The 13,538-nt window shown below is 42.5% G+C and overlaps 1 protein-coding gene across 1 annotated transcript in view; it reads right to left on the reverse strand.

The window, feature by feature from the left end:
• Window positions 1-3,542: 3,542 nt before the first annotated feature.
• Window positions 3,543-13,538, reverse strand: part of PRKCQ (protein kinase C theta) — a 65,430-nt gene continuing 55,434 nt past the window's right edge. Inside the window, exons 18-20 of the mRNA XM_086744688.1 lie at window positions 9,136-9,324; window positions 6,944-7,072; window positions 3,543-5,522 (exon numbers count right to left, since the gene is read on the reverse strand). Of these exons, the coding sequence (XP_086600814.1) occupies window positions 5,367-5,522; window positions 6,944-7,072; window positions 9,136-9,324 (474 nt within the window). The 3' untranslated portion in view covers window positions 3,543-5,366. The remainder of the gene's footprint in view (window positions 5,523-6,943; window positions 7,073-9,135; window positions 9,325-13,538) is intronic.

Below are 13,538 nucleotides of genomic sequence, written 5' to 3' on the forward strand. Positions count from 1 at the left end.
GAGAGCCCAAACACACTTATCATGTTAGCACGGACTCAGGATGGTGAAAAATGTCTATGGCTCAATATCTGGGGCTTTCTAATCTAAGCTGCAGGAAGATTACAACTGGGCTATATCCAGTCACATAAACAGACATGCAGGAGCTTTATGTTTTGAAGTGATTGAAACCTATATCATGAGCACAGTCTTCAAGTGGAGCGCAGAACAGAAGAAAGCAAATGTCATTTCTGTCTTCAAGGAAGGCAAGAAGGATGCTAACAGGTTTACAGGCTAGTAAGCCTCACCTCCATTCCTGAGAAGGTGATGGAGAAAATCCTCTGGGAAGCAATTTCCGAATTTGTTAGGGACAAGAAGGTGATTAGGAGTAGTCAGCATGGATTTATGAAGGGATAATCATGTCTGACCAACCTGCATAAAATCCTTCTACAATGAAATTATCAGCTTGGTGAAAGGGGAGAACAGTTCATGCTGTTTATCTTGAATTTAGCAAAGCTTTCAACACAGTCCATAACAGTCTTATACACAAACTGAAGAAGTCTAGGCTAGCTGGGTGGATGGTGAGGTGGCCCAGCTCCTTGACTGTTCCTAGCTCCAGTTACCAAACCAGGGAGCCACAAGAGAGACTGAGTCACTGTTGAGTTGCTCGCTGAGTCACTGAGCCATGACACTCCCAGCACCCGTCTTGGGAGAACCAAGCCTCATTCACAGCCAGTTGAGGCATTTTTATATTCTCCATATTTATTCAATGGTACTACTTTATCTACTTGAGAGTAAGGCCCCACTGAACCCCAAAGTGATACATAAGGTGATGAACAGTACACACAGGGCAAGACTTGCCTACTTCTCTTGAAAGTGAAGGGAGAGAAAGTTCAGTGGACAACTCTGAATATCTGCCTTAGGATGAGATGAATCATACTCTTAGACTCTTTACACTGATAATAGAGGAAACCGATACAATTGCCTTCAACGCAGCTAGCTGAATTTTAATAAACTTTAAAGACGACAGATTTTTAGGCAGCTGTGGTTAGCTGAGCTTGGCTTCCACTCCAAGAGCCTCTGCTCTGAACGATTTACATAGACAGAGTATGAACTATGTCCTTACAGAGGAAGAAAAGTCAAAGCCTAGCAAGATAGCTTGCACCTGGTCACAGGAGATACATATAACAGAACTTGGAAATAAATTTACCTCTACAAATCCTGTGCTTCAGCTGCAACAGCCACTCCAGGATGGTACTCATGGCTTTGAAGAAAAACAGCAGAGTTGTAATTGAAATCATTGAATGAAGTGTTGCATAAGATTATACCAACCTGTGTCCCTCCTTTCTTCCCTACTTTCCTTTTCTGTGCTTGTTTCATCTTCCACAACTCAATAATGATTTTTCTTTTTTTCACTTTCCTTTTTTTTTTCCAGTTATTTCATATCCTTGTGTATATAAACATTAAGGTAATATAGAGGATAAAGGACTCCATCGTGCCTGTTATCAAACACTACAGTGGACCTCATCATGTCAGGTACAGTAGAGGACTGCTGCCTTGCAAGTGTCAGTTACAGAAGAGCCAGAAATACATTAATTCCTGTATTTCACCAGCTCTGCATGCACTGTCTTGGCTGCCATGATACAGCAAAGATAAAACATCTTTGTAAGCAAGATAGAAAAGCTTCCTGTGGTCGACACTGAGAACTCCACTGGTTTCGCAACACCGCAGGGCACACTTCGGGCCACATATTGATTGTGAGAGAGCAGTTTAGGTCCCAGCTGTCATCTCTCGCTTGGATTTTAAGTGTCTAGGGTAGAAATACAATAGTAAAGCGAGGAGCATACCTACTTGCAGTACTCATTTGGCGCCGTACCAGCAGAGACTTTTGGCGATACCTCTCCACTGCAAGATGTGCCTGGTAACCACTGGACAAAGCTGCCTTTCCTTTCTGCGTGGACAGCAAAGATCGTGGTGGCATGCAGGATGGAGCTTGGTCTTCCTTGTAGGAGAGGAAACCATACCCCTAGGCTGCATGCTGAGGAGCTGTGAGACCAACCAACCTCCTGGGAAAGCAATCTGAAGGTCTTTGGAGGAGAGTTGAAATCAGGGCTGTCACTTACTCGTGACTATCACTTGTCCTAACCTGTTTATCAGCAGGTTTGGTGGACATCAACAAGTAGGAATTTGCGTGTCTGTTAAGTGAAGCAGTAAGACTAGGGAAGGAGCAGTTAGCTGGTGAGGACTCCCGAAACTCGAGCTGAGGCAGTTGGTGCTGGAGGTCAGACCTTGATGTTTCCAGGTGCCATGCTCCTACAGCAGTGCTCTGATCCCATGGGACTCCTGAATAGGACTGGGCCTTCAGCAAATTAATAACCAAACCTGGCAAGCCCCATCTACTATGCCATAAAATTAACATTTTATGGAGGAGGGGAAAGAAAAAAAAAAGAAAGAAGAAAAGAGAAGACAGATATGAAAGTGCCACATCTAGCCAAGGCAAAGGAACGTCTTTGTGAGTACCTACGCTCCTGCTCATTTCCGTGCGGGTGTTTGGCTTTTAGCCCTCATTGGCTCTTATCTCTCAATTGCTGGCACCACAGGAAAACGCTTGCTGCTTACCACGTCACTCTTCGTACACCACAGGCACAGCTGGGAGAGTTTTCAGGCTGTGGAACTGGTGAGACGCACAGCACATACGCTTGTGGTGGCTTGTACCCACTTCTTTCCATCTCCCTCCCCCCATCCTCAATGAGTTTATTTGGTTTTTAAGCTGAAGACACCTTGCAGAGAGAAGTAGGCCGTTCTTCTTGTGGTCTGCATCAAAAGCCCTACAGTAAGTCTAACATCGCATCTGCTCTAGCAGTTACTCAAACATGTTCCTTACAAGTCACTTACGTTTGGCTGCTTTAGCTACACGGGACCACAGCTGGAGTGCAGAGAGCCCTGCCTCCGGTCAGAGAGGTGTTAAACCCTCTTGCTCTTCAGTTACTCAACCACAAGAGGTGATTCAGCACCCTCCTTCCTTAGTCTAAGCTCTTGGGGTGTCCTGGCTTTGGTGCCAAGCACAAACCATTGTGCTGCTGCAAAGAAAAGAAAACATCCCTACATTTAGAGTGGGATACTGCCAGTCTTCAAATGCTTAGAAACCCAATCTCCAGTCTGGATTGGGCCACCCAAACTCCATCCATAGCATGTGGACAGAGTCAGGCCCTCCCAGGATTTGGCTGATACAGCCTCATTCAGGTGTCAAAGGGAGGTGGCCTGAATCACCCTCTAACCGTAATGACCTCTGCACATCTGGCACTGCAACCCCTTTGAGATACCAGACCCCATTTACAGCCAGGTCACCTTCTGGTAGTAAAAAGGAACATTTTACTCTCTTCTTGGATACCTTTGCACAGCGCCAGATCTGTGTTTTAGATACTGACCTGTGGAGTACTTACAGTTGTTCAAATGCTTGCTGATCCCACATATTTATGGGTTGAAATTCCCCTGGGAAATATTCCCCAGAAAGCACAGAGCCATTTTAATAGCTTTTTCTAAGCACCTCTGTTCTTTGTCCCTCTTTAATCACTTCGATGCCCATTTTCCAATTGTACACAACATTTTATTAAACTGTACAAACAGCACTGGCATTTAAAAAATTCATGTTTAACCGTTCTCATTGAACACGACGACCAGCTGCACAAACTGTGAGCACAGATGCCCCCTGCATTTCATACAGCACAAACAAGGATTTCATGAGAGTCATTGGACTGAAACCTTTTTCAGGGCGCTCTGCTTTTCTTGTTGACGTTAGGCACTTTTCCTCTTGGTCCTGCAGGATTCAGTGCCTGCAGTCACTGCCGACGGTGTCTCAGCACTGCCTACAAGGCTGCATTCATCCTGTTGAGATGTTCAAGTTGGCAGCCTGGTCCAGCACAGCCAGAAAGGCACCTCTGAAGGGAATCTGATTTTGGGATGACTCACCTTTTAGAGCTTCTCTTCTGTGTGGACTGGAGGAGTTAATGCAATGAAGCTCTGAAGGTATAAAATTCAATTAGAGCTTAACACCAACTTGGGTGACTGCCTAAGTCTATTTGGACTTCAACTTAATTTTGACCTGGTATTTAACAGATGTCTCAGTGGCAAGCAGAACTGGGCGGTTCTACATCTCTCCAGCTGTGGAAAACAGTGCATCACTATCTAAAAGGATCCCATGATGGAAGGATCACAGGATTTTTTGGTTTTTTTAACCCATCTACATTTTCACAGACTGCAAAGAGACAGAACGCACAGCAAAACGTCACGAGGTGAAGGACAGTACCACCCTCACCTGAGGTGCTGTCCTGCCCTGCGACTGTTGGGTGCAGCTTGTTGACCAATGTCTGCAATGCATGCCAAAGAGTTGAGACATCGTTTAGAGCAACAGAAAGAATATCAGCCTTTGCAAGGACTGATTACTACCTTTCAAGTAAAATATATCAATGCTGTGACTGGAAGGCCAGCTTTTTGGTGCTGAAACAATGATTTCCACCCTTCTCATGCAGTTTTAGGATAAAACTCCAGAAAGCCCAGTCTGGATCTTGCTCTGAGCCTGGTGTGTGCGACGACAGTTAAAGCTTCAGAACAGGAGTTCTCGAGGCTTTCTGCTGGACTGCAAGTTCCCATCCTTCCCGCTCAAGTACTAAGTGTAAATCACTGGTTTTCTGCGTTGATCTTGACACTCGCCATGGCAACGATCCTCCTTCAGGGCTGGGTCCTTAGCTCCAGGGCCTCTGATTGAGAGGTACAAATGCTGGAATGGGCACCTGCAAAGTCTCTTTGTCCCAGTGGAGCAAAATTGAATCCTAATACCTGTGAATGTTACTTTTAAAGTGTGTAGGGAGGAAAATTGCTTCTTCAAAACTCCTGCGCACACATGGACAATACTGCACATGTACAAGTGGAGGTTACCAAAGCACCCAGCCTGAAGTCTTCCTAGATGTCTTCAGGCCTTGAGCAAACCACTTGTCCTTCAGAAGGAGATAAGTCAAGGTAAGAATTGCAGAAATGGGCACTGACATCAGCAGAAGCTCAAATATACTTTTTTTTTTTTCTTACAAAGAAACCCATTGGCTGTGTGTACAAGTAGTGGGGAACAGGTTTTGTCACTCCCTCATTCTCAGGTGCTCGAGAACATCAAGAAAAGAGAGAAGAGAGACCAAAAGATACCACGATGAAGCTTCATCATTAGTGAAGAGTGGCTGGTATCTGCTATGGACTGGAAAAAGCTGGAAACCTCCAGGCATGGTACAAACTTTCACTGAGGTGTTTTTCTGGTGGGTTCTTGATAAAAATAACCATGCATAGTCTTCAGTTGACAAAGTGTTACTCAAACCAATACAGAGAATCCCTCAGGAAGGCAGATCTCAGGAAAATATTTTTTCCATTTTAGGGTTCACAAAAGAGAAGTTGCTGAACATATTTTGGTCCATGCTGTTAATCAGTGCTCTGTCAGCACAGGACAGTCTGGGTTTTTCATTTAGAAATTCCTTGTCGAAATTGCTACAGTCACTCGGAGATTTCTTCAAGAAAAGGAAAAAAGATTGATGTCAAACCACTAATATTTAGATCTTGATTACAATGGTACTGGCCCTATCAGGCTGCTTCCTATGGGCTCAGCTCAACAAGTTGGGAGCAAGCTCAGCTCAACCAGAGAACCCACAATGCATTTGCTCTTGGCCTTTTGCATGATGATTAGTTACTCCAGCCCAAATGATGCACAGTAACATGTCAAACTGCAGTAAACTTCTGTCTCAGCTCTTAATAGTCAGCAACCAGTGCTAATCACTTACTACCATCCTATTGAAGTAGCAATGGGAATAAATATTATATAGGAGGCACTGAGCCTGAGATCCATTAATTCCACCAGGCAGAGCCGTTACAGCTTTGTAACACAGCGGACTGAACCCATCAATTAAATAACACTTATGAAGGACTGTAAAATGAAGGTATGATGCACTCGTCAAATTAAATTGTATTATTGTTATTAATAGGACTTTAACAGTTTAATAGGACTGTTATTAATAGTCAGGACTATCTTGACCTAGATGACCACCCGATTACCTGAACTGCTTTTCCTTCTTTACCTTCTGCAGTGCAGTGAAAGATAATTCCTACAGAATGGGTGACTCTTACGTGGTTAAGAGAAGGTGTTTTAATCATAGAATCATAGAATTTTTAAGGTTGGAAAAGATCCTTAAGATCATCTTCTAAGTCCAACCATCAACCTAACATCACCATGTCCACTAAACCATGTCCTGAAATGCCACATCTACACATTTTTTGAACATAAGTACTTTGCTACAGTAACCGAAAAAGGGATGAGTAATTTATGGTTTCTCAAGTATGGGCATGCCAGACCTGGGCTTATAGCCATCAGAAAGTAGTAGTTATGATGGGTCAGGTAGCCCACTGAATGAGGCTGTGGCAGCTCCAAATTGTAGATGGTTTCAGCTGCTTGCATCTGATGTACACAACATACCAGACAGCCTGTGAAGAACATAATCTGCATTTGGACATTTAAGTAAGAGGCAACACTTTCCTTTCTGACTGCCCAAGACCAAGGTCCTCCATCTACTTTTAGACAGAGAGACTGCATGTGTAGGGCAACTCCAGAAGATAACCCTGAAAGTTTGAGGGCATTTTAAAAGCCTTCACTTGGTGCCTAAAACTGCTAGTTCCAGTGTGAAGCAGACATTTATGCACCTTTGAAATGCCAACTTTGTGAATCTAAACAAGATTTGAGGTCTCTGACATTAAAGACCTATGTCTGAAGATTTTGGACAGTGCCCCTGGGTAGGGGGCACTGGGTTTATAACATTACTGTGGGTCCTGGCTTTGTTTTAGGGCTAGCATGTGCCAGAGAGTTTAAATATCTGGGGAACGAAGGATTCAGGAAAGAAAGATAAGAGACGAGTGGAATTGAAAGAAGATGCATCCATACCACTCTCGGTTTGAAAGGAGGCTCCATCCTTCTTTCTTCTAAAGCTTCCCAGTTTATTTCCCGGAAAAAAGCATGCTGGCGAATGTTCCCTCTTGCTCCTAGTCTCCTCTCAGGTTCTCTCACAAAGAGCTGGAGTGTTGAAGAAAGATAAATACCTTAGTCTTTTATCAATAACAGTATATTCATTAGGACAATCCTACCAGATAGGGTGTCAGACTTCAAACTCAAGAATGGTTGGTGAGAGTGTGAAGACTCTTCTACCTTAGTAAATTTCAGTTTGAGTTCTTAGCCTAATATGGCAAAACTGAGAGACTTTGGCCATATTTTTCCTTTACAAGGGAGAGAGGACAAATTTGTTACAGCCCTAACAACATATGTGTCTAAGCATGCAAATACGCAGTTACATAGGTGAAATATCTGGATTGCACTTCTGAGTTTTTGTCTGGATAACTTCTCCTTAACAGGAAATTTTTCATGGTTGAAACATAAGTCTATTTTGTGAAAATGCTAATCTGACCTGTGTGGAGTTGCTTTCACCTCCTATAGCTTTGGACACTTGGAGTGTCAGTATTTGACCGTTTATAATTAATGGAGAAAAACAGACATCTTAGGCGAAAATAATCTGACCTCCTTACACACTTGAGATGAGATAAAAGCCACCCTGGAAGTGCTTGCTTCCCTCCACTGGCTACCTCAGATGCTGACCACCTGACATCTACTTTGTCAAAAGATTCCCAATTCGGATTGCTTGTGTTTGCTGCACACTGCAGGCTACAAGTCCTGTGGATGAACAATTCTGATGAAAGTAGGTAAAAGCTAGAGCAGGGTGGAATATATAACTACCCAGAGTCACTGGCAATGAGAACAGGCCATAAAGGAGAAAATGTCTTTTTCCTAAGTAAGGAAGTTTATTGATTGGTATAAAGATGATTACTATCTCTAATCCTGACAGAAGTACAGGTTGTTTGTGCAGAAAGATGGCAGTGCATGTCCCAGAAATAGACGTTCAAAATCTCAGTCTGCTATAATATGTTTTCCCAAACAATTGCTTTTGATTGTTCTCATTATTATCATTTTATAGTGACACCTAAACATCTGAGCCCTGCTACGCACAGCCCATAGGCTAAAATTATCTCCTATTCTCCATTATTTTTTTTTTGTTTTGAATGCTGTATGTTGTCCTGTCACTTTGTAAATGCAAAAGTCAAGGTAGGGACTGTAGGTCAACTACGACCAAAATCTTTTGATAAACAAGTTACTTCACATCAGCTGAGCCATTATAACCCTCTGTACATCTGTACATGCTCTCTCACCATGCTCTATTGCAAAGTAGAACGTCTTAGTTTAGATCTTGTTCAATGTGAGTTTAAAGCCTGACTGAGTGGTAGTAACCTGTTAGACCAGTTGTGACTTCATTGCATTTTTACCTTGCAACTTTAGAATAATTTGCATCCCAAACCAGAAATGCTACAATGCTAAATGGCATGGGGCTGAGAAGGGGGTAATGAAAAAATTGTTACATTAATGGAAAGGAAACTAAAAGGCGAGAAGGATGCCCACTACAAGGAAACAGAAGAGTGCTCCACTCTGAAAGGACACTATGTATTGCTATGTAGGAGATTCAAAGGGCCAAAAATCCAGATGACATGGTACTACTAGCTTGAGTAGCTCCACCGCGTCAGGACACAGCTCAGGCTTTGTTTTCCTGCTCTTTAGTTCAGTGCAAAGACGCAAAAGACTATCTACTGAAAATCAAGCTGAACACCAAAGCAGTCTAACCCAGATGTCCTCATATCTCTAAGGCACAAGAACTGCTTCAAACCTGTCATTTCCATGGAAGTCACTGTAACCGTTAGTTTGAAACTCGGCAGAATATATTTTCCAGGAGTTAACATGCCTTGCACCTAGAGGATTGCTCTGCAAAGAAATTGATCTCTGCTGGTATCTGATATTCTATAATCCTACTTACTGGATGTGAGGATGATGAGCAACCACCATAGCTCAGGAAAAAGAAGACACAAAGATAGCCTTATGACTTAGGTCAGGTGTGCTTTGAGGTCCACAGACAAGAAAGTGACTCTTTCTTCTCTTAACACACTAAATTTGTTTCTCTGAACAACAGCTGAAGATGTACTAAGCAAAGACAACAGTTCTGGCAAAAAGACTTTCGTTTCATGTGTGGTAATTCTTACCTTCACCAAAATGTCCTTTGCATCCTTGTCAAGCCAGCGAGGGTAGAATGGGTTATCCATACGGATAGACTGGAAAAGCTCCTCTTCATCTTGGCCATGGAAAGGAGATTGACCAATAAGCATCTCATACAGGAGGACACCAAAGGACCACCAGTCAACGGAGGTGTTGTACTTCTGCCCCAGCAATATCTGCCCAAAGAGAGGAGTGACAAAGACAGATGCAAAATGTCTGACACGACTATTTCAACTTCAGAAGGGTTGCCAGACCTTGACCTTTCAACAGTCGCTTTGCACTGAGTTGGATAGCAGAGGTGCTTCCCCCTGCCTGAAGCATGAGCCGGAGCATCTGCCAGTGGTGCAGATGCTGTGGTTCCTGGAGCTCCAAGTCACAGCCACGCCTGGGTGCCAACACAGTCCTTTGCACTACAGATAACAGGTTGCATGTAAAGTCCTAAGTTACTTGAACAAATCCTTGGCTACCAGAGAGATGCCAAACATAAAATGTGAGGCAAGTCATCTTTTGCCTGCTCTCCAAGTCATGCCAAGGGTTCAAATCAGGCTTGTGAACTCCAAGAAGACAAATGGCTATACAAGAGCATTTGGGAATTGATTTAACTCACACAATTTGTATTTTAAAATTACAAGTGTGGCAGTGTAAGGACTATCAGTCAGTGGAAATCATGTGAATCTATCCTAGCAAAATCTGCCCCAAGAGAAATGTGATAAAGTGGTTGCTAATCCGTCCTCTTGAGACCAACTGTTATAGGTAGAGGAATAGGAATTTGTCCTCAGTTGATCCAATGGTTTGTGCCTTCCTGTGTTGGTTATAAAGTGAAGGCTATATCCAGTGTGTGGGGGCCAGGGAGTATTAGCTGGAGTGATGACCTCCCCTAAAAAGGGATGTGGCATTTTCTTCCCCTACAAACCTGGCCAGACACCACCAAGTTCTCAAACTTCCCCTCTGGGAAGCAAAATTAATCTCACCTGTCTTTAAATATCTGTTATGGAGAGATCTAGAGCTAACCAGTAATAACTTGCTCCTTTTATAGTCAAGGAAAAGAATTAGTTCAGTTTTAGACATCCAGCTAAGTATCTAGGTGCTATAAAATACAACCTCCTATTTGTCTCCTTCAGTTATCAAGGAGCCTAGACAACTTCCTAATATATATATATATTTATAGGACAGATGTGTAAAGGTACCTGCGATGACTATAATGTCTAGGATCCTCATCAGGATTTTAGAGCTGGAAAGGGCAATATTTCATTTTAAGGCACAATCTTCACTCCTGAGCCCGCAGCCTGGTTGCACGTGTGATCCCCTATACTATAGCTATGGTACAGGTATCAACGACAGGCCATGGAGATGGCTTAATATCAGTGAAAACAACTATCCAGATCAGTACATATGAAACTGTTGATAGTTGAAAAATAATGTTTTAGAGAGGTGATCTTTACTGCTGGCTCTGAAGGACAGTGAAAGTAGGTGAGCAACTTCTCCACTGTTTTCTGACCTTGTCTGCATTGCTTGTAAATTGTCACTGGGGCCCAGACTGATCTTATTGCCTAGAAGTTACGTGTCTTATTAATTTAGTTATTCAGAGTCTCTATACCAGGGAAGGTTTAGACTGGACATTACGAAGCATTTCTTCACTGAGGGGTTGGCCAAATCTCAGAACAGGGTTCCTGGAGAGGTGATCGTTGCCCCAAGCCTGTCAGTGTTTAAGAGACATTTGGACAATGCCCTTAACAAAATACTTTAACTTGGTCAACCCTGAATTGGCCAGGCAGTTGGACTAGATGATCATTGTAGGTCCCTTTCAAGTGAAATATTCTATTCTATTCTATTCTATTCTATTCTATTCTATTCTATTCTATTCTATTCTATTCTATTCTATTCTATTCTATGAAAAAAGTTATTTAACTGACTTACACACCTAAGGTAGGGATTACTTGTCTTCTGGGATGTTTGCCCTTCTACAACACTACAAAGTGCCATCAGATGCTTGACTTTTAGACAAATTTTCTCACATTAGGTGAGAAGTATCCTGCTCTAATCTGCCTATGGCACCTAGCAAAGCAGGACCTTAATATCAGAAGTCTAAACACAAGCTGACGTGGAGTGTTCATGACTAATACATCGTCTCCAAAAATGCCAAAAGAGGAGAAGCAAAAAGGATAGAAAACCTATTTGAATATAAAAGGCAATGTATGCAATGTTTTTCACTCATAGTCAAAAAAAGGAAAGAGCAAGACTGCCAAATATATTTATCCTGAGTCACTTACTTACAAACAAAAACACCCCAGCCTTTCCTTCTGTTTTGATAAGGCTTTACCTTTTAAAGTATAAAATGTCTGGAGAATGAAATTAAATGTTTTACGGCAGTCAAGGAAAAGATTTATTAGTTTTGCAGTTCTCTGGAAAAAATAAACAAACTCAGAAATTTCACTTCAGGTTAAGTCTTTTTTTTTTGGTCAAATATATTTTGAAATAAAAAATTGCCTGTCTACTGACCCAAAATCCCCTTATTTGCAGAGTTGTAGCCAAGGTGCTGAGACTGTAACAAACTACAGTGCTCGCATTCACATTGAAATACTGACAAAAAGTCCAGTGGTCCAGCCTCTGGCAGGAGAGATGATCCACAAACTCTAGCAGTGCTCCCAATTTAGAGGTAAAATGTTTTATATGCACTCGTTGAATCTCTAAAATAAATGGTGGTGCAGAAATAAAACTCTGAGCTATTTTAGTCTTTCTCTTTTCTATGAAGTAAAATCACATAACGGATTATCACTTGGCTCTCTTTTTTTTTTTTCTTTTAGCACTTTTTAAAAAATAAAAGCATATTGAAGTGGGACAAAAAACAATTGCAGCTTGATTGCAGAGCACAGTTATGCCTGCTCTTAGGCAATACAAATCCACTGATTGGAAGAGACCAGCCCTTGTGTCAGCACTGATGTAACCTACATCAGAATCGAGCCTTTCGTGCACGTCAAAGGATCAATAAATTATAGTGGAGGGGAAAAAAGTAAAAGCTTTAGAAGCTGTTTAGAAAGTAACAACATCCATCATGAAAACACTAAAATGAGGAAATGGGATCTTGAAAGGCAAATAAATGAATTTCACAGTGATGTTGGACATGATGCATGGGTGACTTGCAGGTTCTTTTCTGAGCTGAAAAATGTTTTCTTTGGCCCAAATTTGCCACCTAATTAGTCAAAGCCTCTCCATAGTAAAATCTATCATTGTGTGAAGTCATCGAGGTAAGGGAGCTTTCTCTTTTTTAGAGTGATTTAGTCCAAAATATCTAAATTTATTAGGGAAAAAAAAAAAAAAAAGAACAAGTTTTTGTCTGGGAAAAATTGAAAGAAACAAGAGGAAGGGCAAAGGATCTCACTATGGGCAAGATGAAGTCTGATGTCTGTGACCACTCTGTTTTATTGCGTGGGCACGTGGAGGTCAAGTTCAGTTTTCTCCACCAAGTAACAGTATATTTTAACTGCAGAAGGAGAAGAGGAACTGTTGGTATGTTTTTGCATGGAGCTTGAAGACCATCTCCATGCAAACCCCAGCCTTTCTGAGTCAAAGGGACAGAGCAAGACCTTAACTGAAGCTACAAGCTCTGCCTTGTTAGCTCAAGCACAGTCTGTCCAGGGTACAACTCCATTATCTCTAGTTTTAGAGACTCCTTTACCAGGAGGCAACTTGTGGAGGCATGTCCTCCAGGGGCAGATTTGTGCAGTGACATGGGGTTCTCTGGCATCGTGCACAGCCAAAGCAGAGAAGCAGGTGGTCCAGAGCCCAGAGTTAGCAGATGGGGCCCCAGCTGTCCTCCAGACAGCAACACCTCTCCTCTGACTGCTGGCATTTAGAGGAGAAAGATCAGGATATATGACCACTCTCACGTTTATGTTTCCAAGCCTCTCGGTCCCTTTCACGAGTAGCTATTGGTTGTTTTCTATCTAGACAAACCTTCAAGTCTGTGCTCAGTTTTAAGGTCATGCCTCTGATGGCAGAGCCTTTTCAGAGCATATAGTGCCTTCTTCAGCTCTGGGAGGGTGCTTGTGATACAGGCTGTGTTTGTAGCCAGCTAAGAATCTTTCTGAGTAAGAGAGAAGTCCATGTTTATGCGTGCCAGCCCTATTCAAGCATCAGAGCATATCCCAGAGGGAAGCTGTACCCCAATCTCTGCTTTATCGTGGATCCACCTCTCTTCTCTATCTAAAAGATGGTTAACAAATAAGGAGGGAGAATCAGCTCCAGGTGGGCCTTTTGTCCCACCTTTGTCTATTTTCGCTCTTAGGCTGTGATGAACATCATCCCATAGCTCCTTACTAGCTATCAAGGAGTCTGTACAGCCATGGAAGCCCACTGTTACCTAGCTAGGAAACATGCTTCCCATTCCTCT

Source organism: Chlamydotis macqueenii, chromosome 1 (genome assembly GCF_036417535.1).
Source record: "Chlamydotis macqueenii isolate bChlMac1 chromosome 1, bChlMac1.mat, whole genome shotgun sequence".
NCBI lineage: Eukaryota > Metazoa > Chordata > Aves > Otidiformes > Otididae > Chlamydotis > Chlamydotis macqueenii.